This window comes from Ovis canadensis, chromosome 17, assembly GCF_042477335.2.
Source record: "Ovis canadensis isolate MfBH-ARS-UI-01 breed Bighorn chromosome 17, ARS-UI_OviCan_v2, whole genome shotgun sequence".
Taxonomy (NCBI): Eukaryota; Metazoa; Chordata; class Mammalia; order Artiodactyla; family Bovidae; genus Ovis; species Ovis canadensis.
In genome coordinates, this window is record NC_091261.1 from 80,192,973 (window position 1) to 80,215,773 (window position 22,801).

General features: G+C 62.0%; 1 protein-coding gene across 5 annotated transcripts; it reads left to right on the forward strand.

Moving 5' to 3' along the window:
* The first annotated feature begins 87 nt into the window (after positions 1 to 87).
* SMTN (smoothelin) lies at positions 88 to 22,761 on the forward strand. Of its 5 annotated transcripts, XM_069557312.1 has the most exons (21): positions 88 to 267; positions 1,980 to 2,110; positions 6,722 to 6,870; positions 7,228 to 7,321; positions 7,413 to 7,491; positions 7,584 to 7,681; positions 8,777 to 9,100; positions 9,190 to 9,262; positions 9,833 to 9,904; positions 9,988 to 10,473; positions 10,678 to 10,850; positions 13,897 to 14,049; positions 14,136 to 14,211; positions 15,286 to 15,450; positions 15,548 to 15,610; positions 15,823 to 15,889; positions 16,818 to 16,991; positions 17,150 to 17,267; positions 17,999 to 18,150; positions 19,154 to 19,317; positions 22,455 to 22,761. In XM_069557312.1, exons 2-20 carry the CDS (start codon positions 2,060 to 2,062, stop codon positions 19,296 to 19,298), a joined length of 2,712 nt encoding a protein of 903 aa, XP_069413413.1. In that variant the 5' UTR covers positions 88 to 267; positions 1,980 to 2,059; the 3' UTR covers positions 19,299 to 19,317; positions 22,455 to 22,761. The 5 variants fall into 5 exon arrangements, with proteins under 5 accessions (XP_069413413.1, XP_069413412.1, XP_069413415.1 ...); XM_069557311.1 differs by lacking the exon at positions 19,154 to 19,317 and having other exon boundaries at positions 101 to 267; XM_070289348.1 differs by lacking the exons at positions 88 to 267; positions 19,154 to 19,317 and adding an exon at positions 12,736 to 12,828 and having other exon boundaries at positions 1,982 to 2,110.
* Positions 22,762 to 22,801: the final 40 nt, after the last annotated feature.

Below are 22,801 nucleotides of genomic sequence, written 5' to 3' on the forward strand. Positions count from 1 at the left end.
TGGCAGTCAAAATTGAATTTCCCCAATAGGGCGGGAGTGTGGGCGGGACCCTCCCCGGAATTGGCTGGCCGCGGGGTCTCGGGGCGGGGTCCTAGGGGCTGCTGGCGCGGCTGGACAGGCGGTGCTAGCAGAATCCCGGGGACGGTTGCTGAGCGGCCTGGGATCCCGGTCGCGGCGCCTTCCGCCTGGCCGCTCCTAGTCATCCATCTGTTGGATCCCGAACGACCTAGCCTGAGCCCGCGCGGGACGGGCGGACCAGACGGAGAGGTGGGTGTGCGGGGCCTCCGGGCGGCAGCAGGACCCCCGACGGGTCCGAGGGTGGCACCCGGATATGTGGACTCCCAGGGTTCTGGGACCCTCAGATCTGGGAGCTCCCACCCATCCACGGGGGCGCTAAGCCATGGGGTAAAAGTTCTGAAACCCGGGGTAAAGACGCTCACGGATCTCCAGGAGGCTCCACGACCTCCAGGGGTGTAAGTCTATGGGGGCAGAAACCCCGAGGAAGCTCCTCCGTTCCTCTGAGGCCCATCACAAACTTTCGGGACCCCACACTGTGTGACAGAGAGCCACGGGACTGGCCTGGAGCAGCGGCGGGAATTCCTAAGGAGAAAGAGACTTCCCTGGGAGTTCCAGATTCAGCATTAGGGACCCCTGCCCCTCAGAAGACATGGGGGAACTCAGAGTGTCCACAGAACCTAAGTCTAATGACTGCTCATGAAGGACCGCAGCAGAGGGAGTTTGGGCGGTTGCCACCTGTCTGAGACTACAGGGATGGGGAAGCAAGCAGCCACTTGAACAGGCAGAGTCCCGCGAACCCCAAGTGTGTGGACTAGGACACCCCCAGACCCATTCACCGGATGAGGTGACTCGAAAAGTGACTGTTCTGGGGAGGGGGAAGGGATGACTGCGGGATGAATCAGCGGGAGCAGGGGCAATCCTGAGGCCATTTCAGTCTCCGTACAGTAACTGAGCACCTCTGGTGTGTCAGGCCATGGGCCCTGGAAATTCCAGAAAGGTTAGGGCTGCAAGAGGAAGAAAAGAGTTACACTGGGAAGCTGGGCCAGGATTTAGGGGGCCATTTTGAGAGACAGTAATAGGGCAAGAGGGAGTGTCCTGAGCGCCTGAGGGCACTTTGGAAGGGGACTTCAGAAGCCAGAGGTGGCCAAGATTAAATCCTTTCCCTGCCCTCTGGGTCTTTGGGATCCTCCTTCCCCCACGACAATCCTCTGGCCCTTTCCAATCCTGTTTTTCAAAGTCCAGGAGCTGGGCGGATCAGTTTCTGAAGGCTCTTCCAGCTAGGGAACTGAATTCTAAGTGTGGGAATTGGCAGGAGAAGCTGGGTGTCGGACACCTGGCTTCATGAAGTCAGGGCAGTTGGCATCGCGGGAGGGCGGGAAGGGGAGGGGTGGAGAGGGGTGTGTGCAGAGGGCTGTCCTCAAGAATTGGAAGACAGGATGTTACCTCCAATGGCTTAGGTTACCTGGGGAAGTGCGAGTGGCGGGAGCAGCAAGGACTTGGGCTTGGGCTTAGTCCATAGCCAGAGGCTGAGCTTTTGGGATGACTGGGGGCTGGGCAGGCCCTGGGGATGGGTGGGTGGGGCAGGAAGCCATGGAGTGTGGCGGGCACCCCCTGGTGGTGAGCACAGCTTGGGTGGGCCTTGTTGGGCTCTGGCTTCACAATCCAGGTCCCTACCCTCCCTGTTTGATGCTTAGATATGGCAAGGGCCCAGCTGAGGCCACACAGCAAGCTAGCAGTCCAGGTGACTGGACTAGGAGCTTCTCCTCTTGGTTTGTTGGGTTTTCCAGCACACACTACCTGAGGGAAGAAGGCACCTCCCAGCTAGGAGTGACATCACAGATAAGAAGGATGGGACAGCAATGCATGATCATGGGTTAGAGAGGGAAACTGAGGCACAAGAGCCCAAGTGCCTGTGGTTTCTGGAGGCCTCCGAAGGCCTGACTCACGTCTATCCCCTGCAGAATTTCCTGAGCTGGCGTCAGGTGCCACAGGCACTGGGGAACTCACCAGGAAGGGACGGACGGAGCTCAGGGCCAGCCAGATGGCGGACGAAACCTTAGCTGGGCTGGATGAGGGAGCCCTACGGAAGTTGGTAAGTGGTCCCGTCATCTCTACTATGAGAACAGACAAGCCAGGCCGGAGAGGCAGGGTCTGTCCAGGATACCTCTCAGCTGACGAGAGGAGGTGATGGGGGAGGGGCCAGAGGGAGGGCTCAGGGAAACAGGGCTAGGCCTGTTCTGCGTAGTCAATGCAGAGGTTCTGGTGGCATGTGCCCATCCATGCCAGGTGCTGAGGTTGTTCCTCCCAGCCCCCCAGTGCCACCACCTGTTTAAACAGTAACTGGTGAGGACTTGCCCATGTGTAGCCACAGGTGTGGGGAGGCTGGATTTGCCTCTCCCAAGCAACAGCCTGGGCAGTATCCACCCCTGGAGGCCAGCCCAATGATAACAGTAGCAGCAATGATTAATAATACGCCAGGGCATAGCAGGGAGCAGGCTGGGCGGCTAAGCACACCGTCTCACAGAATGGTCACAGCAGCTCCAAAAGCCAGGAGGAGAATACTGTGGCTTGGAGAGGTGAAGTCACCTGTCCAGGGACACCCAGCTAGGAAAAGGATTAGCCAGGATCCAAAGAAACCCCCAATGAGGATCATGGGAGAACAAGAGACCTGGATAAGTCAAGGCCAGAAGAGCTCATCAAGGCAGGCCTTGGGGACCCTTAGGAGCTCTGTGACTTCTAATCTATCTGTAAAATGGGAGGTGGGGGCAATGTGTGTGAACGTAATATCTAGGTCCTTCAGCTGGCATGAGGATGGAATGAGGCATGGGCCCAGATCTTGGTGTGGAAAAAGATGGGCCCCCTGTATCCCCTTTCCCTAGCTTCTTCTTGAAGCCCCTCCCCCAACATCCGTACCATGCACAGAGAGGCAGTGGGGCAATCGAGCAGGGCAAGTATGTGCCCACCAGCAAGGGCAGAGAGCAGTGGAACAGGAGAAGGGGCCAGAGCCCCACCCCCTCAGCCCCTGACCCATGTCCAGCGGGTAAATTAAAGATTTACTTTCCCTGGGAGAAGGCAAATGACCCACCCCACCCCCATTCCATTCCTTTGGAGGCAGGGGCTGGAGCCAGCCAGTTCAGCCCCAATCACTGGGCAGTGCCCAGTCACTGCCATCGTCTACCCAAGGCACTCGGCCTTGGACAGCACCTCAGACTCTGGGTGTCTGCCACGGCCGCAGGCGGCTGTGTGCAACCCGAAGGAGGTGGGTTTCCAAAGGCTCCCACCCTGTCCGCTCGACTTCCCGGCAGGAAGTCAGAATCCTAACGTGGGTAGTGGAGAGAAAGCCAGGTCTCCGCGCATCCCCATCTCAGCCGCCACCCCCGCTTCATGCAGGCTTGGGCACTGGAAAAAGGGTTTCAGAGAAGCTGGAGCGTTGGCTGTAGGCCGCCCATCCCCGACCCCCGCCCTGGGAGAGGACTAGCAAGACCTCGCCCCTAGTCTCGGACTCCGAACCCCGCCTTCCCTTTCCCCAAATCCTTCCCATTCCGGCACCGGGCTCTCCGTGGCCAGGCGCCCGCCATTACTGCGCCCCAGCACCGCCGAGGGTCCCGCCCCGCGCGCGCCGGCCTCGTGGCAGGAACGGGGGGCGTCCCGAGCCGGGCTCCTCCCCGCGGGGCCGGGCCTTATAAGGGAAAAGTTGTCCCACGCCCGAGCGTCGGGCCGATTTGGGGAACCCGAGATGCCCTCCGGACGTCGGCGCTAGCGTGCATACGCCTGCGAACTCGGAGAGAGGCTGTGCGGGAAGGGGGCACCTGGGGCCACGAACACCACGTGCGCCTCCGCCACACACCGGGACGCCCTCCGCCTCGGTCCCGGGCTGGAGATCGGGCACTGACACTAGCTGAGTGACCTGCGGAAGCTGCTTAGGTCCGCGAACCTGGGTTTCCTCTCCGTAGCCGGGGATGTTAAAGCAGGCGGTGGCGGGGGGCTTCCGGTCTGGCTGGCTCCGGGCCGGGCGCCTCGGCCCGGCTGCTTGGGAGAGGCGTGGGCGGTGCGGGCGGCCGTGGTGGAGCGGCCCGCGTGCCTTCAGCGCCCTCTGGCGAGGCCTGGCTTCGCTGCCGGCCGGTTCCCCTTCCGTACCTGGAGGAGCCGGCACTGAGCGAATGCCTGCAAAGTCTCCCCCGTGGTGCTGGTGGGGACAGGAAGACGCCGGGGCTCAGTCGCCCCCGGCAGCCAGAGTACAAAGTACCCGGAGGCCCAGCCCCCTGGGAGGAGGAAGCACCCTCTTTCCTCCCAGGAGAATTTCACCAGGCAGTTTCGGAAACCGCCCCATCTCCTTCCCTTCCCCCCCCCCCCCCCCCCCCCCCCCGGCGGACAATGGCGCTTTGTACTTCCCTCCCAACAACAGCCCCCTCCACTCAGGGCAGTGGGGCCGGAGAGGGCGGGGAATGCGGGGCACACAGCAGGGACACAGTGGGTGGACCTTTGTCTCCAAGCCCAAAGGGAAGGGTCATGCGCGAGGGTGACCGGTGGGGTGGGGCTGTCCATTCCCCAGCCCTGCCCCACCCACGGCGGGGAATCAGACAGAGGCTCCCATTTTCCAGATGGGGACACTGAGGCTCCAGGGGTGGGCAGAAGGTCCCACATCAGCCTTTCTTCAAGGATGAGAACCCCATCTCAGGATTCCAGGGCGTTGCGAAGGGGAACCCAGGAGACAGGGCCAGGGCTCATTGCATCTCTGAGCCTCTTTGCCCTCTGCACAGGAGGGGCTGCATCAGCTGGTCCCCCAGGGCCACAATCTCCTAGCTTATCACAGAGGGCTTGGGGCCTGAGTCAAGGTCAGGACTTGGGGTAGAGAGCTGAGCCTCATTCTCCACCCCCGCCCACATAATAGGCTCCCTTAAACCCCAGGGCATCTCTAGTCCAGGCTGCAGGTGGTCCCCAGTATAGTACAGAGGTCCTCAAGATATTCACCATAGCAGACAGACAGCAGTCACAGAACTATCCTCAGCCCAGGGGAGGCCCCAGAGTCACGGTAACCTGGGTTCAAACCCTGGCTCAGATCGCTTCTCCCTGAGCCTCAGTGTCATCTGTCAAATGGGAGTAATAGCGTGCCTAGGGCTTCTGTGAAGTTGGGACAGGTATCGGACTCAGCACAGGATCTGGCACACAGATTCTCAGTAAACAGTATAGATGCCTCTGAGGATCCTGTCCTCACTTCCCTCACTTTTCTCTCCTCCCTCTTGTCTGACTCTGGAATCAACCATACACAGCTCTGCAAGGTGGGGGACCCCAAGTCACCTCCCCTATCCTCACCCACTGCCCTAAAGTGGGGCCATTGTTCCATTTGACAAGTGAGAAAGCCAAGACCAGAAAAGTTGGGGATATGATTCTGACCACCAAGCCGAGATCGACTGGGGCTGGAGCCAGCTAGGGGGGATCCTGTCTTGAGCCTCCAGGGACCCTCCCATGGCTCCTAGGAAATGTGAAGACTGAAGGTTCCCTGGGGGGCTCTATCACTTGTCTCTGCTTCCTTCAGACTGGCACAAGTGAGCTCATGGCTAAGCTAGGCCAGCCACACTCCCCGCTGAAACCTACCCCGCTCCCACCTGACCCCCCCAGGGAAAAGGAAGGAATGATGGCGGAGGAGGCGGAAAAAGAATGGCAGTAGGGTGTTCCCAGGCCTGCCTGTCTCTTGGGGACGGGGGTGGGGGGAGCCAGTATGGACAGAGGAAATCACTGTGTGTATACTTGCCCCCACCTGGCACAGACCCCACCCTGGAGGCTTATCTCTGCCAACATCATCCCGGGGGCCCTAAGCCAGTCCACTCTCCCCTCTCCCACAGAGGCTCCGTGTAGGGGATGAGGGTGGGGGCAGTAGGGCTGGCTCCCACCCAGAGAAGGTACCCTTTCCCGGACCTGGTTAGACCAGTCACCTTCAATTTGCCAGGGAGGGGCGGGCAGAGAAGCTAGTGGGAGCACCTGTCCCCATGGATGCCCTCTCTAGGGCCCTGGGTAGACCCTAGTGCAGCTGCCTTATCTGTCTGGGGGGCTGGCCCTCTCATTACAGGCACCAGCCCCTTTGCCTCTTTAATGGTGGCTGGAGCTGGACCAGCATAGGGAGAAAAAAGCCTGTGACCAGGTAGGGAGCTCTGACTCCTGAGGGCCTGCCTCTGCCTCAGTTTCCCCATCTGTCCACTATGGACGAGGCTGCCACCCATCAGCAAGGCTGTGGTGCTCCCGGACCGTGGCAATCTCCCTTGCTCACAGCTGGACCCCAGCAGCCCAAATCACCCTTCCCTGCCCAGGGACGCTGTTAGGGGCCCTTAGGATGGCCTCTCTCCTCCTCCACAAATGACTCTGTGGCTCCCGGGGTTCAGTGAAGGGCTCTGAGAGGCAGGAGTCGAGTCACAGGAAGGCGTGCCTGACTTGGTATCTGGCGCAGGTGGGTGGGATGCTAGCTGCCCAGTCTGTGGATCACTGTGCATGGTGGGCCGTCCAGAAGCCCTGGCTGTGATCTGGGTCTCCCCCTGAGATCAGGTTTGGGTGGGCGGGCAGGCATGTGATGGGCTTGGGGCAGAGGGACTCAAGACAGACCACTCATTGTGCCCCAGGCCGAGCCGTGGGCGGCTGGTTGCCCGCCCTCCGCCCCTGGCAGCCAAAATGACTTGCCCACCCTCCAACCGCCGCCTCTGCCTGTCCGCAGTTGGAGGTCACGGCGGATCTGGCAGAGCGGCGGCGCATCCGCTCAGCCATCCGGGAGCTGCAGCGGCAGGAGCTGGAACGCGAGGAGGAGGCCCTGGCATCCAAGCGCTTCCGTGCTGAGCGGCAGGACAACAAGGAGAACTGGCTGCAGTGAGTGTCGGTGGCAGGGGGTGGGACACACGCAGGTGGGACCGAATGTGCCAGGGCTCAGCAGGCCTGAGCCAGGTGTCTGCTGCCCATCTGGGTGTGCACACAGCCACGTGGGCGCGCATTTGGAGTAGTCCGCAGGGATGGTTGCGGGCGTGGACCACGTGCCTGGCCACGCCCGTGTGGTATTAACACACAGGTCCCTGGGCGTGCATGTGCCAGCGTGTTGCCAGAGGGTGTGCACAGCTACCTGCCCCTCTGCCGAGGTTCCGGGTACCCCATCCTGGCCTCCACCCTCAGTCCACATCCTCCAGGACTCGGCCGTGGCCACGGAGGTGACCGGTCATGGTGTCCCCGCAGCTTCCAGCAGCGGGAGGCTGAGCAGCGGGCTGCTCTGGCACGGCTGGCAGGACGGCTGGAGTCAATGAACGATGTGGAGGAGCTGACTGCACTGGTGAGGCCTGGGCCAGGGGCAAGGGAGGGGGCTGGGCCTGTGAAGACCTGGACTCACAGCCCAACGCCCGAGGCCCACCCCTCACCCACAGCTTCGGGGCGCCGCGGAGTACGAGGAGCGAAAGCTGATCCGAGCTGCCATCCGCCGGGTGCGGGCCCAGGAGATCGAGGGTATGCACCCCGGCCCCGCTGCGCGCTGCCCTCAGTGACCCCTCCACCAACCCCCCTGGCCTCTCACCTGACACTTCTCCCTTCCCTTCCAGCCGCCACCTTGGCTGGAAGGCTTTACAGTGGGCGTCCCAACAGTGGCTCAAGAGAGGACAGCAAGGGGCAGGCAGCACGCCGGCTGGAACTGTGTGAGGTAAGGGGCGTGGGTGAGGTCCTGGGCCCACCAATGCCAATACCACAGAGCGCCTGTGTGTCTCTCACTGATTGAGAGGGGGGTGGTGGTGCCCAGCTTGTGTTTGGGGAATACTGGGGCTCTAATCTCCGGCTTCTTCCCCACTCTCCCAGGCAAGCTCTGGGGACATGTCCCCATGCCAGAGTTCGTCTCTACCCAGGCCTGCTGAGCAAAGCCAGCTTATCTGCACTGCTCCCAGGCTCTTGTCTGTCTCCCATTGCCACCCTGTGGGCCTCCCTGCTCCCAGGCCTACCTCCCACCCCAACACTAGCCATCCAGCCTCCACTCAGCAGACCGGGGATCTCCCTGAAATGCAAATCAGACCCTGGCTCCGGCCCAGCTTAGACCGTCCGTGGCTGTCCCTCCTGCTCCAGACAGCCCACATCCTTACCTTGGCTCATCGGGTCCCGCCTTCAGGCCCCAGCTGTTCGCAGGGTCTGTTCTCCAGGGCGTGTGGGTGAGAGGTCGGGCCCTGCAGGTTCCCTAAGTGGTCAGCAGAGCCACGCCCCTCAACTTGGCAGGGCTACCCCCTAGCGTTAGTCGCTCAGTCGTGTCCGACTCTTTGCGAACCTGTGGACCGTGGCCCGCCAGTCTCCTCTGTCCATGGGATTCTCCAGGCAAGAATACCGGAGTGGGTAGCCATTCTCTCCTCCAGGGGATCTTCCCAACCCAGGAATCAAAGCAGCGTCTCCTTCGTTGCAGGCAGATTCTTCACCACTGTTCCACCTGGGAAGCTCCCTACCCCACGGGTTAACCAGGCTGAGGCCAGGGTCAGGGGTCTCCACTCCAGGAACCTGTTAAGTCTGGGAGTCCCCGGTAGCTCTCCTGCTGTCCCCAGCCCCTGGCATCAGGACCTGGTCCTCTCTGAACTTCCTATGACCAGGCAGTGCCAAGAGGTTGGGAAGTGGGGCTCCGAGACCGCCCGAGGTGCGCCAGCGACCACGCTTGAGCAGGCGCACCTGCGGGAAGCTGTGCCCAGCCCTTCTGCTTTGCATGCCCTGCCCGGGGCGCTGCCAGCCTAGGGAGCCTTGGCCTCATCCTGTGGGCCTCCCGCAGGTGCCGAAGCCAGAGGAACAGAAGCAGCAGGTGGAGGTCCCAGAGCCAACCCCAGCCCCCAGCAGCACCAGCCGGGATGTAACCACGGTGACACTCCTGCTGCGGGCCCCTCCCGGGGACACACCCAGCCCACCTGCCTCAGCCGACGGTTCACCCACCACTACCTCTCCTGAGCCTCCGCTGGAGCCTGCCGAGGAGGCCCCGTGCCCTGCCCCCGAGGCTCTGGGCAGTCCCGAGCCTCCCCCCAGCCCGCCCAGGGCCTCCAGCCCTGAGCCCCAGGAGCCTCCAGCCACCCCCAGCACAGACAGGCAGGTGGTCGACAAGGTGAGTTGGGATGAGGGGCGGGGTTGCCAAGCAGGTGAGCTCCCAGGTCTGGGAGTCAGGCCCCTGCCCACACTGTGTCTCCCCTGCAGCTCCCGCCCAGCCCCACGGATCCCCCTGCCCCCCAAGGCCCCACCAAAGGTCGCTCCGACACAAAGAGAGCAGGTGAGGGTTCCGGCAGCAGAGACAGTGCGGGCCTCCCCTTCCCTGCCTGCAAAATGGGTTGTGGTGCCTGGACGGCTCCAGCACCCTCGGGTCCAGGCCCTCTCTGACACTGCCTCCTCCCACTGCCCCCGAGGTGTCCCCGCCCCCCGCCCGGCCCACTCCCCCCCACCCATGGCCAGAGGCTCTCCTGCAGCCTTGAAAGGCAACGGGCCTCAGGCACATTCTTTTCCCCAATAAGGGAGTGCACCCATCTCCCAGCTGGAGCCGTGGGCAGTGCTGGCCAGGGGAGCGTTCCCCTTCCCCATCAGCAGGGAGGCTCTGGGCACCCTTCCTCTGGCCCAAGCCTAGCCCCAGCTCCTGGCAGTGTCCATGTCATCCTGGGGTCAGTCCCCGAGTGGGAGGAGGGGCCTGTGAGAGAGAGAGAGGGCCGCAGCTGAGTGGAGGAGTTGCAGGAGGGGCTGGTAGGCTAGAGGGGTGTGAAAGAGAAGACTACAAGAGGTGGTCCCCACCGTCCACTCTCCTTTCTCTGCCCCGCCCCACGTGGCCGCTACCGCCTCCCCACGCTGCCAGACCTGGCTGACCCTCGCCCCTGCCAACGCTCCCTGTCTGTGCTCAGCCCCCGCCAGCCAGCCCAGAACCGAGGTACTTGCCTGTTTTCCCCAACCCTGGGCTCTGGGCAGTGCCTGTCCCAGCCAACCACTGACAGCCTGCCCCGTCTCGTCTAGAGCCCACCCCCATCGCCAGTGGGCCTTCCCCGTTCCAGCGGGCGGGCTCCGTCCGGGACCGCGTGCGCAAGTTCACATCCGATTCTCCTACGGCTGCTGGGCTCCAGGAAGGCCCACCCCGTGTGGCCCTCGGCCCCTCGACCCCTGCCAGGCTCCCAGGCCCCTCCCACACCAGCATCACCCCGGCCGCCGCCTCCTCCTCCAGTGGCCCCTCCTCGCGGGGAACAGCCCGGCCCCTGGCCCAGCTTCAGAGCTGCCCCCGGGAGGAGGGCCCCAGGGGGCGGGGCTTGGCCGTCAGGTCCCTTGAAAACAGAGCAGGGGGGCCCGTGGCCCGCTCAGAGGAGCCCAGCGCCCCGCTGCCCGTGGCCGTGGGCACCGCCGAGCCAGGGGCCAGTATGAAGACCACATTCACCATCGAGATCAAGGATGGCCGGGGCCAGGCCTCCACAGGCCGGGTGCTGCTGCCCACGGGCAACCAGAGGGCAGGTAGGCCTCCCCTCTGCCTCCCTGCTGCTGGGGGTTGCTTGCCTGTGGCTGCCCAGCTCCGCACACAGGACATGTGCCGTGGCCAGGGTTCAGGGTGTCTCCAGAGGGTGTGCTGGGAACGAGGGGCGCCATCAGCCTGGACTGGCAATCGCCCCCACCCCTGTCCTGCCTCTGATCCTGACGGTCGTCCTTCTCCCCCTCCAGAACTGACACTGGGGCTGCGGGCGCCCCCCACCCTCCTTAGCACCAGCAGTGGGGGCAAGAGCACCATCACCCATATCAGCAGCCCTGGGAACCTAGCCCGGCTGGGCAGTGTCACTCACGTCACCAGCTTCAGCCCTGCCTCCCTGGGTAGCCGAGGAGGCTGCAGCATAAAGGTGAGCCCTTCCTCCTCACCCCGCCAGCCTCCCCATCATCGGCCTCACGTGGACGGCTTCAGGGTGTTAGGGCTCACCGGGATCCTCTCCTACTGCACACACGGGAAACTGAGACCCAGACAGAGGAGGTGCCCCCAGCCCACAACCAGTTGGTGGCAGAGCTAAGGCCAGACCCTCACCAATCAGCCACTAGACGTGTCGGAAGCTCACTGCGTACCGGCCTTAAGCTTCCCACGTGATGATCTCCGGTCCCTACTCCAGACTTGGCCAGTGTATTCCTCGTGAACGGATGGGAAAACTGAGGTCAGGGAGGGTGGTGAGGGCTTGCCCCTCCACCCCCACCCCCCACCCTGTAGCAGCCGCAGGGGCCCTGCTCCGACCCTGGGCTGGAGCTGAGGTGCAGAGCTGCTCATCTGCTCATCCAAGATCAGCCCGGCCCGTTGGGAGACTGGAGATTAGCGATTGCCATCTGCGTCAGCATCTCGGGGGAGGGGAGACTGGGCCAAAGCACCGATGGGGGCACAGGCAGGGAGGTGCCAGTCAGGTGAGGCAGCAGCCCAGCAGGTGCCGCGGGAACTGAATCCGCTGGAGCCTTCCATTATTCATCCTGGAGCCCAGCATCAGCTGGCTGGACGCTCTGCGGGGGAGGGAATCCACAGCGAGCCACCCGGCTGCCCAGGTAATGGCCTCAGTGGTGCTCCAGGACTGAGTGGGACTTCGAAGTGAGAGAGAATAGAGCCAGCTTTAGGGGTGACAGGGAGAGGGCGGGGGAAGGAAGCACCCTTCCCCTCCCAGGTTGGCACTTACACCGCTCTCTGCCAAGGAGGTGAGGACAGGGTGGCTGAGGCCCTGGGGGTGATGGAAGACACCACCGGGGGCCTGGGGATCTGAGACCACCAATTGGCCTCAGCGTCCCCCTCCAGAAGCAAAGGGAGGCAGATGGTGCACCTGGGATGCACCTGCTCAAAGCCGTGGTTGGATCTGAGCACAGAGGCGGGCGGAGGTCGTTTATCTCAGGGACCAGGCACTCGCCACAGCAGGCTGCGCGAAGTCCTGCCCCCCACCTGCTCGAGGCTTTCTGAAACAGCGTGGGGTGGCATGAGGGCAGAGCAGAGGGTGCAGGCATCTGGAGCCTGGTGGGCTGGGTCTTCTTCGCTCATGCACATGGGGGCCCTGACAGGCCCGTTCCTTGCCCCCTCCCTCAGTCTCCCCACCCACGGGGCACAGGCAGTCCTTCAGCACCTGGGCAGCCTCGCTGTGCCGCCGGTCTGCGGTCTCTGCAGGGCCAGGGCCAGGCCTGGCGGTCCGCCTGCTTGGGCAGGCCTCCCCTCCCCCCACGGCCCCTTCCAGAGGGAGCCCAGAATAGGTTTCTATTTGGGCTACAGCCCCAGCTGGCGGGCGGCGGGCCGGGAGGCCAGCAGGGGCGGGGCAGGCTCGCTGCCCTTGCCTGCGCCCTCAGGACCAGCTGCAAAGCCTGAGTCGGCCAGCCAGGAGCAGCAGTCCCCAGCACGGTCCCTGGCGTCATCCCTCACAGCCCCCCACCAGCACCATGCCGGGGGTCCCAGGGCCGGGCTCGGAGCTGGCCGCAGCCCTCGAGGAGCGACTGGGCCAGGCCTTGGAGGAGCTGCGGGCGGTGGCTGAGGCGGGCCGGGTGGCAGTGACCCAGGCCGCTGAAGCAGCAGCCTTGGCCGTGGAGCCGGTGGCCCGGGCAGCCGAGGAGCTGCGGGCGGAGACGGCCGCGCTGAGCCGGCGGCTGGATGCGCTAGGCAGGCAGGTGGAGGTGCTGAGCCTGCGGCTGGGGGTCCCGCTTGTGCCCGACCTTGAGCCCGAGCTGGAGCCCAGTGAGCTGCTCCTGGCTGCCGCAGACCCCGAGGCCCTGTTCCAGGCGGCCGAGGATGCCGGGACCCCTGTGGCCCACCCGCCTGCCTTCAGCACCCGCCGCCGCTCCTCTGCCGGCCCTGCCCACAGCGCCAGTCTCGTAAGTCCCTGTGGGCTGCTGGTGGGGGGTGGTTTGGAGCCAGGCTCAGCCTCTGCCAGAGGACCTTAGGGGTGCCACCACCCGCTCTGAGCCTCAGTTTCCCTGTCTGTACAGGGGACTGGGGCGCCAGTGCTCCAAGGCTAAGGTGAGATGGTGCCATGCCCCTGGCCCTGAGGCACGCGTGGCGGCTGCCCTGGCAGCCCCTGGCCAGGGCCCAGCCCCCAGCCCCACCCCCACTCCCTGCCCCAGCCAGGCCGAGCCTCCCCGAAGCAGCTGCCACCTCGTCTCTCCTTACCCTTACAGCAGACCAAGGGGCCCTGCCAGGAGGGGATGGGGCTGTGATAGCTGGGCTGGGGGCTTGTCTGCATGGGGTCTGGGGATATGCCCTGGGACGGGTAGGAGGCTAGGTTGAGGCTGGAGGGGCCCCTTAGGGGGTGACGTGCTGGGAGTGGGGCGCAGGGGCAAACTCCAGAGAGGACTTGGCTCTGGGCAGCCCTGGTCAGACACCTGGTCAGGAGCCTGTGGGCCTTGGCCCAGCTCTCTCACTGTGTGGAGGGGGGACACGTGCTGCCTGGGCACTGGCCCAGGAGGACCCAGGCTTTGGGAACGGTCAGAACAGGGCACAGCCTGCCTGGGAGGGGGCTGGGAACAAAGCGGCAGAAGGAACTCGGGTTCAGGGGTTAGGCTTCCGCTCAGACCCCGGGCCGCGTCACACTTCTAGAAGGACTGGGGACAAGTCCCACAGCTGCCCTGAACCTCAGCTTTCCCTTCTGTTAAAATACCCAGTGTTCACACAGTGCTCACTACTGAATGGAAATCACCATTATGGCCACCCTTAGTTGCATCAAGACAGTTCTGGGTACACGGGAAGCCCAGCAACAAAGCTCTCAGTGCCTCTTCCCTGAGCCTCACACCAGCGTGGCCATGCTCGGGCAGGCGGTCCAGCTGGCTAGTGGTATCTCAAAGGCTGTGCCAGTAGCCCCAGGGCCTGGTCTCCTGTCCTTTGGAGGCACGGTTGGTTTCATCTACAGCCCTGCTTATAACCCATGCCCTTTCCTTTCTCTGCAGATGGAGCCAGAGCCTGCAGAGCCCCCCTCTGCCACAGTGAAGGTGGCCAATGGCGCCGAGCAGACCCGAGTGGACAAAGCACCAGGGAGCCGGAGCCCGCTGAGCGCCGAGGAGCTGATGGCCATAGAGGATGAGAGTGTCCTGGACAAGATGGTATGGCCACATCTGGTGGACTTGGGGTGGGCGAGGGCTGGGGCGGGCAGGCACCAGGTGGGCAATGATGGGGGCTCTGTCTGCAGCTGGATCAGACTACGGACTATGAGGAGCGGAAGCTCATCCGGGCTGCACTGCGCGAGCTCCGACAAAGGAAGAGAGGTAGAGAGCCCAATGCCCCCACCGCGGCGCCAGGTCCAGCTGCCCCCCCCCTCACTGAGGTCTATTCATGGACACTCCAGCTCAGTAACGCCCGCCCCAGTGTATTCTCTAGACTCAGCTTCGCCTTTTCGGGACCCGGCTCTTGCCTGGCCTCCTTCCTCTGGATCCAGTGCTTCCGTTTTTTAGATGCTTCTCTCCTGCTTCCCAGACTCAGAACCAGCTTCTCTTCTCCCTCCTAGACCCCGGTTACCCTCTCCCCCAGCAACTCCTGCTTCGATCCGGTTGCTTCTCCAAGTTCTGTCAACTGCTCCTTCCCTGAATCCAGATACTCCTCCTCCAGCTGCTTCTCTCTCCTCAGGGTCCACCGATGACCACCTTGGGCTCTGCCTCCTTCCCCGGGCACAGCTACTCCCCACTCCCGGACCCAGCTATTCTTTCTTCCAGCTTCTAGTCCCGTTTGCTTCTCTTGATTCTCTCAATTACTCCCTCTCTGGATCTAGCTGCTTCCTGCAGGGCCCACGGATGGCTGGCCAGCCTCTATGCCCACCCACCTGCTGCTTCTCTAGGCAGGGGTACGCCTGTGTTACAGAGGATGTTGGGGCAGTTACCCCCTTTGCCAGCTTCTCTCCCAACTGCCCTGTCCCTGGATCAAATGGCTTCTCAGCTACCTCCAAGGACTCTGTCCGTGGACTTCTAGCTGCTCTTCTCCCCGCTAAGACCTATGAAGGCCCCTGCAGCTGCTGCCCTCTCAGCTTCTCCTCCCTGGACCCTGCTACTCCCTCCCTCACTGGAGATACTCCCTCCCGGACTCAGCCACTCATTCGCAGACACTCCCTTCCTGGACCCACATACTCTCCCCCCTCAAGTTCAGCTGTTCCTCATTTCCGAGTGCACCACACGCCCCCATTCCCTCCCAGGTTATAGCTCCCCCCTCCCCCCAGCTACTCCCACGTGTCTTCAGCGTTGCTAACAAGTTGCCCTCCCCCCCATCTGTGTGCCCCGTGTGCCCGGGCATACGTGCTGTGTGGGCGATGGTGACCTTTCTGGGCATGCGTGGGACCATCCCCCACCCAGACCAGCGGGACAAGGAACGAGAACGGCGGCTGCAAGAGGCCCGGGCCCGTCCAGGGGAGGGCCGCGGCAACACGACAACCAAGACCAGCACACGGCACAGCCAACAGACGGCCGACGGCTCAGCCGTCAGCACGGTCACCAAGACCGAGCGGCTCGTCCAGTCCAGTAAGGGGCCAACCCCGGGCTCAGGACGGGACCACATTCCCCTCACGGCCCCTCCATCCTGCCGCTCACACCCTTCCTCTCACCCCTGCCCATGCAGATGACGGCACACGGACGGCCCGCACCACCACAGTGGAGTCAAGTTTCGTGAGGCGCTCAGAGAGTAAGGCCACCGGGCGCCTCTGCGCACCTGCCTGCCAGCCCACCTCCTCAGGCTCTTCCTCGAACTCTCACTCCAAACTTTCGTCTGTGTGTCTCTCTGTCCAGCCGTCACTTTCTCTTCTCTGCCTGTGGCTCCCTCCATCCCTCCGCCAGCCCTCCCGCCCTGTCTCCCAGCCCAGGACCTCACCGTGCTCCCCTTTCCCTCTCTTGCAGATGGTGGTGGCAGCACCATGACGCAAACTAAGACCTTCTCCTCTTCATCATCCAAGAAGATGGGCAGGTGAGCACAGGTACCTGCTCCCAGACCATGGAGGAGTCAGTGCCGCAGAGGACCTCGTTGCATGCCCATTCTACAGATGGGTAGAGCAAGGTGTTGGGAGATGTTGGGCACACAGCCAGAGAAAGGTAGAGTGGGAGTCAGAACACTCCTGCTTGCCTTGCCATTTCACGTAATTCTCAACCATGCCAAATCGTTGGGGGAGGCCAACGATTTGTTGGGGTCTTAGCGAGGCCTCCCCACCACACTGAGCTAGCTGAGGGCACTGCCACTTTCCAGAGTGTGCAGACCACGTCCCATGTCACAGAGAGCGTCTCTACATCTTAACCCCGTGGAGGAGGGGTACGCCTGTGTTAGAGGATGCTGGGGTAAGTAGGGTCAAGAATTCAGGCTGGGTACTGCAGGGGTCCAGAGACTCTGTGTCAGAGACTTGTGTTCAAGTCCTTGCGCTGGTCCCCCTCCCCATGCCCTCTGACATCTGAGGCCACAGGCCTCCATTTCCTCATCTTCAGTGGAAGTGGTAAGCTCACCCTGACCCTTGTGCAATTTAAAATGGCACATAGAAAAGGCTCAAGAGACACGAGCTGTTATTATTGTCACCATTATTGTTAGCACATCGGTAGTCATTGTTAGTTGATAGTGCCCAGAATGGGAATACACCTGTAACCTTGGGGATATAATGAGCCTTGGAAGAGAACTCCCCAGGGGCCAAGTCTGTTGAAAAGAGCTTGGCTCCTACTTTCTATTCCTTTGAGCCTCAGTCTACTCTATAAAATGCGTGTGATGGGAGCCCCTCCGTTGCTGGCCGGCATTGCGGGTGGTGGAGATACGGCAAGAGTGTAAGGTCTGGAGCCTGACTAGTCCTTGGCGAGTCGGGGTTGAGGCACAGGAGCGGCTCCCTGGGCCCTAACGGTCACTTACTACCCCTCAGTATCTTCGACCGGGAGGATGAGGCCAGCCCACGGTCTGGCAGCCTAGCAGCACTGGAAAAACGCCAGGCGGAGAAGAAGAAAGAGCTGATGAAGGCACAGAGCCTGCCCAAAACCTCAGCGTCCCAGGCGCGCAAGGCTATGATTGAGAAGTTGGAGAAGGAAGGCGCGGCAGGGTGAGCAGTGCGTGGGGCGGGGCCTAGTGACTACACGGGGCGGGGTCTGGGCTCTGGAGGGCGGGGCGTGAAAATAAAGGTGGCTGAGATCCGGCCAACTGTGTGGGCTGGCGGAGAAAGTGCCCATTGTAACCCGGCTCTCTACATGGCTCCTGCAGCAGCCCGGGCGGACCCCGCATGGCTGTGCAGCGCTCCACCAGCTTCGGGGTCCCCAACGCCAACAGCATCAAGCAGATGTTGCTAGACTGGTGCCGAGCCAAGACACGTGGCTACGAGGTGAGCCCTAGGAGGCCAGGTGGCCCAGTGAGGGCCTCCCCACCCCCATACGTCCCCCAGCTGCAGCTGTACCCTTCACAGCCACCGTGTCTGGCAGGGACGATGGGAATTCCTCTTCTGTGACACGTAACAGGCCGCGTGTGCGTGTGTGTGTGTGTTTGTGTGTGTTGTTCAGTCACATCTGACTCTTTGGGATCCCAAGGACTATATCCCTCCAGGCTCCTCTGTCCATGGGATTTGCCATGGACACTGGAGTGGGTTGCCATTCCCTTCTCCAGGGGCTCTTTCTGACCCAGGGATTGAACCCGCGTCTCCTGTATTGCAGGCAAATTCTTTACCATCTGAGCCACCAGACAAGCCTCATAACATGCCCTAGATTCCCGAATAAGTGATTAAGTGGCAGGGCCTAGAGAGGGCCCTTGGATGGCGGGCAGGGTTCAGGACCAGACCCCACTCTTGGAGTCTTCCCGGTCATTGCTCTCTCAGTGCACTGGGTAAATGTCTATACGTAAGGGAAAGAGTGATGAGGGCGTGACCATGGCCTTAGCTGGGTGGTGCTGGGCCTCTTGGTCAGTCTGGCCCATTAAGTAGCAGATACAGGCGTTAACAAACAGTGGGAGGAGGCACTGCCCGCCTACCGTGTGACCTTGAGCAAGCTGCAGGGCCTCTCTGAGCTCGGCTGCCCTAGATCTGGAATGCCAAAACACAGAGGGTCCTCCCACTGCCCACAGCATGTGGACATCCAGAACTTCTCCTCGAGTTGGAGTGACGGGATGGCCTTCTGTGCCCTGGTGCACAACTTCTTCCCCGAGGCCTTCGACTATGGGCAGCTCAGCCCACAGAACCGCCGTCAGAACTTCGAGGTGGCCTTCTCATCCGCTGAGTAAGTGTGGTTGTTGGCACCTTGCTGGTGTCGGCCGGGCGTCTGGGGCTGGGCGATCCGCGCCAGGTCCAGCCGCTTCGAGGCTCCGTGGAGCTGGCCAGCCCCACTGTCATTCAGCAGCTGAGACCGCCCCCCCCCCCCACCTTCCCTAGAAAGCCCCCGTCCTCTTCCACCCCACCCACCTGCTGCTGAGCGTGCCAGGTGCCCGCCGGAATGAAGGAGCCGGAGGCCCACCTACCAGCCCGGGCCAAGGCCCACCAGGTGGCCCTGTCCGTATCCCCTCCATCCTCCGTCTGCCCCCTTCTCCCTCTCTCTCTGCCCTTTCTCTGTCCTGCTTTCCTCCCACTATCACCAGAGCTTCCTGCTCCCACGGGATCCCGGCTGGAGATTCCAAAAGGAGGCTCCTGGCCCGGGCACCGTGCCCGTCCAGCCTATATAGGTGTTGCCAGAGGCTTATATAGGACTTCCGCAAGCCCTCCACTTTGGAATCATTGCCCCGTCTGCGCACCTCACCCTCAGCACCCTCCTCCACCTGTCTCTCCTCCTCTCCCTCTCTCTTTCTGGTTCCCCCCGGATTTCTTCTTCATCCTCCTCCCCCCCCACCTCCTCTCACGCCTTCCTCACCCCCGCTCCCTGGGGCACAGCCCTCCTCTCCAACCCCGGCGCTGATGCCATTGCCCCCCACCCCTCGTTCCCTCCCGCTTACCCCGAGAGTTCTCTGCACCTGTGACTGATCTGGCCCCCACCCCTGTCTGCATTGCACACCATTAGTGACGGATAGTTGAGCGGCACGTCCACGGTGGGGCGGGGGCATGCGGGAGGCTGGCAGACTGCGGCACCGGGAACGTAACTGAACTCATGTCTCTGTGTGTGTGTGTGTGTGTGTGTCTCTCTCTCTCTCTCTGTTCTCCTCCCCTCTCTCTTCTCTGCCTCTTCTCCCCACCCCACTGCCCGGCTCGGGCCCGCCCCGCCCCGCCCCTCCCCGGCCCCCTCCCCTCCCCAGGACCCATGCGGACTGCCCGCAGCTCCTGGACACAGAGGACATGGTCCGGCTTCGAGAGCCTGACTGGAAGTGCGTGTACACGTACATCCAGGAGTTCTACCGCTGTCTGGTCCAGAAGGGGCTGGTAAAAACCAAAAAGTCCTAACCCCCGCTCGGGGCCCACGGTGAGGAACGCCGCCTTGCTCGCCTGCCCTGTTGCGCTGGATCTGCTCAATGGGGTCTCAGAGAGAAGCCGGGGAGATCGGGGCGGGGGCGGGGAAGCAGAGGGACCCCCTGAGAAGAGCCGGAAGGAGCCAGACACAACCTGATCTCTGGCTGCTCGGTACCTTGCTGATGAGACCATTCTCCTCAACGGGCAGTGATGACCGAGATGGGCAGGTCGGAGCTGGAGGAAGCCCAGGAGGCCATGGGATCCCGGGTCGGGGGAGGCACCCGACCTAGCCAGCAGGTCTAGGACAGCTCACTGAAAAAAGTGCACACTAAGCTGGCATCTGAATACCAAGTTCAGGCTAAAGGAGGGAGAGGAAACCCCGGGCAGAGGGATCAGCCAAGTGCACCGGGGTGGGGCTGAGGGATGTGGAGGGCATGGCACACCCAGGCAGGAGAGGATGTTTGTTTAGTCTGGGTGTGAGGGGGAGGAAGGGATCATATTCAGGAGTCCGAACTTCCTTCTGAAGACAAGAGTCATAAAAGTTTTCCAAACAGAGAAGGGATGTAGGTAGCATTTTAGAACAATCCTTGGGTGAGGCCTGGATGAAGGACAGGGAGAGAGGGGATGGACTAGCCAGCTAGAGAACCTTAACTAGAGAGATAGGAGTTCTGATAGATCCACTGGGGAGGGAGGAGGGTCCCAGGCCTCCAGTTGGTGCACTGGGGGGTTGGCTATGCCATGCTCCAAGGTGAGAGGCTCAGGAGCAAGGCTAGTTTAACAGGAAGATGTTTCTGGTGGAGGTCCTGGATCTCCAAACCAACTGTGGCATTTCCTGTCTGGTCACCTCACATCAGGGCCACAGTAGAGAATTCATGTCTTGAGCTTACTGCCCATTACAGACCAGGAGTTCAGATGAGAGACGACAGTGGTGGACTCAGCGTGTGCCAGGGGGTGGTAGGTCAGGGCTGGGACTGGAAACAGGAACTCCAAACTCCCCACCTTGTGGCTCTTTTCCTGGCCCCATCCCTCTTCCCATCCATTTCATAGAGAGAAGAAAAGACAAAAGGCCCAGCAGGAGAAAAGGGATTGCCTGAAGTAAAGTGAATCAGGGACAGAGCTTGCAATGCACCCAGATGCCCCTCAGGGCCTGGAGCCATTGTGAGGGGCCACCCCCACAGGCACACATAGATTCAGAGAAGCCGTGCAGGTGAGGGGAGGATGGGCATGGCACTGTCTCCAGGTCATATATGGACTTAGGAGCTGCTGCCCAGCAGGCCAGCCTGGAGGGAGAGGGGCCCAGTGCGGCCCCGTTCCAGTTGGAAAGTGTGACTCAGCCGTGCTGTTGTTCGGATTGCCTGGTGTTTGGCCTGTCACTGGGGCAGCCAGAGCCCTGTGCCGTGAGCCCCGGTGTAAACAATGGCTTTATAAGGTCTCCAGGGAAGACACCAGAGGTGGGAGGGAGCTCCACAATGGGAAAGGCCAGGATACCCGGGGAGATAGCCAGAGCTGGAAGAAGCTACAGAGAGAGGCTGCCTCTTCACCACAGTACGGCTGGAACAGGCCCAGTCAGGGACAGAGATGACCCCCAGGGCACACAGCACGTCAGCAACAGAGTCAGGAACCTCTCATTCTCGGTGCTTCCAAGGGCTCAAATGAGGCAAAGAATGACTATGCTGTTGTTGTAAAGATGGGGAAACTGAGTCACAGGGCAGGGTTTGCTCTAGCTTCCACAGCTGGCCGGGAGTAGAGCCTACAGTGAAACGGGTCCCCCACTTTCCTGGCTTCTTCCCTGAAGGAGTCCTGGAGAAAGGAGAGTGGGCCCTGGCCCTTACACGATTTGACCTTGAGGGTCTGACCTTGAAGGCGAAAGATGGCAGATAGTCCTGGGCCCTTGGGTGTCTTGGGAACAGGAACAATTCCTCTCCTCATGCCCTCCCTGCCAAAGGAAACTCACTTAACAAGTGACAGTGTTAACTGTATGCCAGGCGTGGCACAGGGGAGGCAGGAGAGGTCTGGCTCCAGGAAGGGAGGGGAGATGGAGCCCGGGAGCACGCTCTGTCTCTGAGCCCTGGGGCTGTCAGTTATTTAGTGGCTGCAGCCCACCTCCCTCAGTGGGGCAAGAGCTCCTGCGATATGGAAGGAAGGGAGTCCCAGGCAGGTGCCAACATCCAGGGCCGGGGGGCCTGGATCGCGTCAGCCCCGCCCTGCACCTGCTGAGCGGTGGAGCTGCAATGTCTCCTTGGCTCTGTGAGCTTCCCTGGTAGCTCAGCTGGTAAAGAATCCGCCTGCAGTGCAGGAGACCCTGGTTCAATTCCTGGGTCAGGAAGATCCACTGGAGAAGGGATAGGCTACCCACTCCAGTATTCTTGGGCTTCCCTGGTGGTTCAGCTGGTAAAGAATCTGCCTGCAATTCGGGAGACCTGGGTTCAATCCCTGGGTTGGGAAGATCCCCTGGAGGATGGTCAGCAGGGTGTCCTGGCCCTGAGTGTGATGCTCATGGTCCACTGTGTACTGACTGGGACACTCATCTGCGCCCCCCTGTTAAAGAACTGCCTCCCACATATACATACACCTCCCTGGCCTCCATCTCACACAGCAGGGATGTCCCTTGAGGTAGATGGGGGTTCCCAAACTGTTCTACAGCAGGTCCCAGGCCAGGGAGCTGGCAGATAATCCAGGGTTCAAAAGGTCACTGGAGTGGTCCTGGATGCAGAGAAGGATTTGAGGCCCCTTGGGTACCACGGTCCAACTGAAAGCCTTTGCCAGCTAGTGTGTACCTTTGGGAGTGAGAAGGAGGCGGCCCTCCAGAGATAAAGTGGACCGGGTCTGAAGTCAGGACCTCCCCAGGATTAGGGGTTGAGACCTCGACCCTGCAGTAGGTCCGCGGGCCTGGACACAAGGGATGGGGCAGGGATCTTCTCTTTCGCCTCCATTTGCCTGGCCTTGCTCCCCACCAGGGTGCCTCCAGGCATGGGTGGGTGGGGCCTGGGGTTTCCGCCTTCCTAGAAGGCTTTTCCCCCATTCAACCGATCAGGAGTCGAGTTTTTGGAAGACCCGCAGGCTGCGGCACTGGAAAGACCTTCGAGTAGAAGGGTCGCCGCAGGAGGTGGGGCCGGCGCTGACAGCCACTCCTGTGCCCCCTCCCGGCAGGATGCTGGTGGACTGCGTACCCCTGGTGGAGGTGGACGACATGATGATCATGGGCAAGAAGCCCGACCCCAAGTGCGTTTTCACCTACGTGCAATCGCTCTACAACCACCTGCGGCGCCACGAGCTGCGCCTGCGCGGCAAGAATGTCTAGCTTCCCCGCCGCCGCCCGCACGGCCGCCCGCGGCAAGCAGCGCCCACCATCCAGGCACCGTCCCCTCCCTGTGCGCCTGCCCACCGCTGCCCTGTCTGTCGCGGCACCTTCCCACGCAAACACGCAGCGTTTTGATAAATTATTGGTTTTCAACGACCCGGATTTCTCTCTACCTCCCTTGGGGATGGAGGTTGGA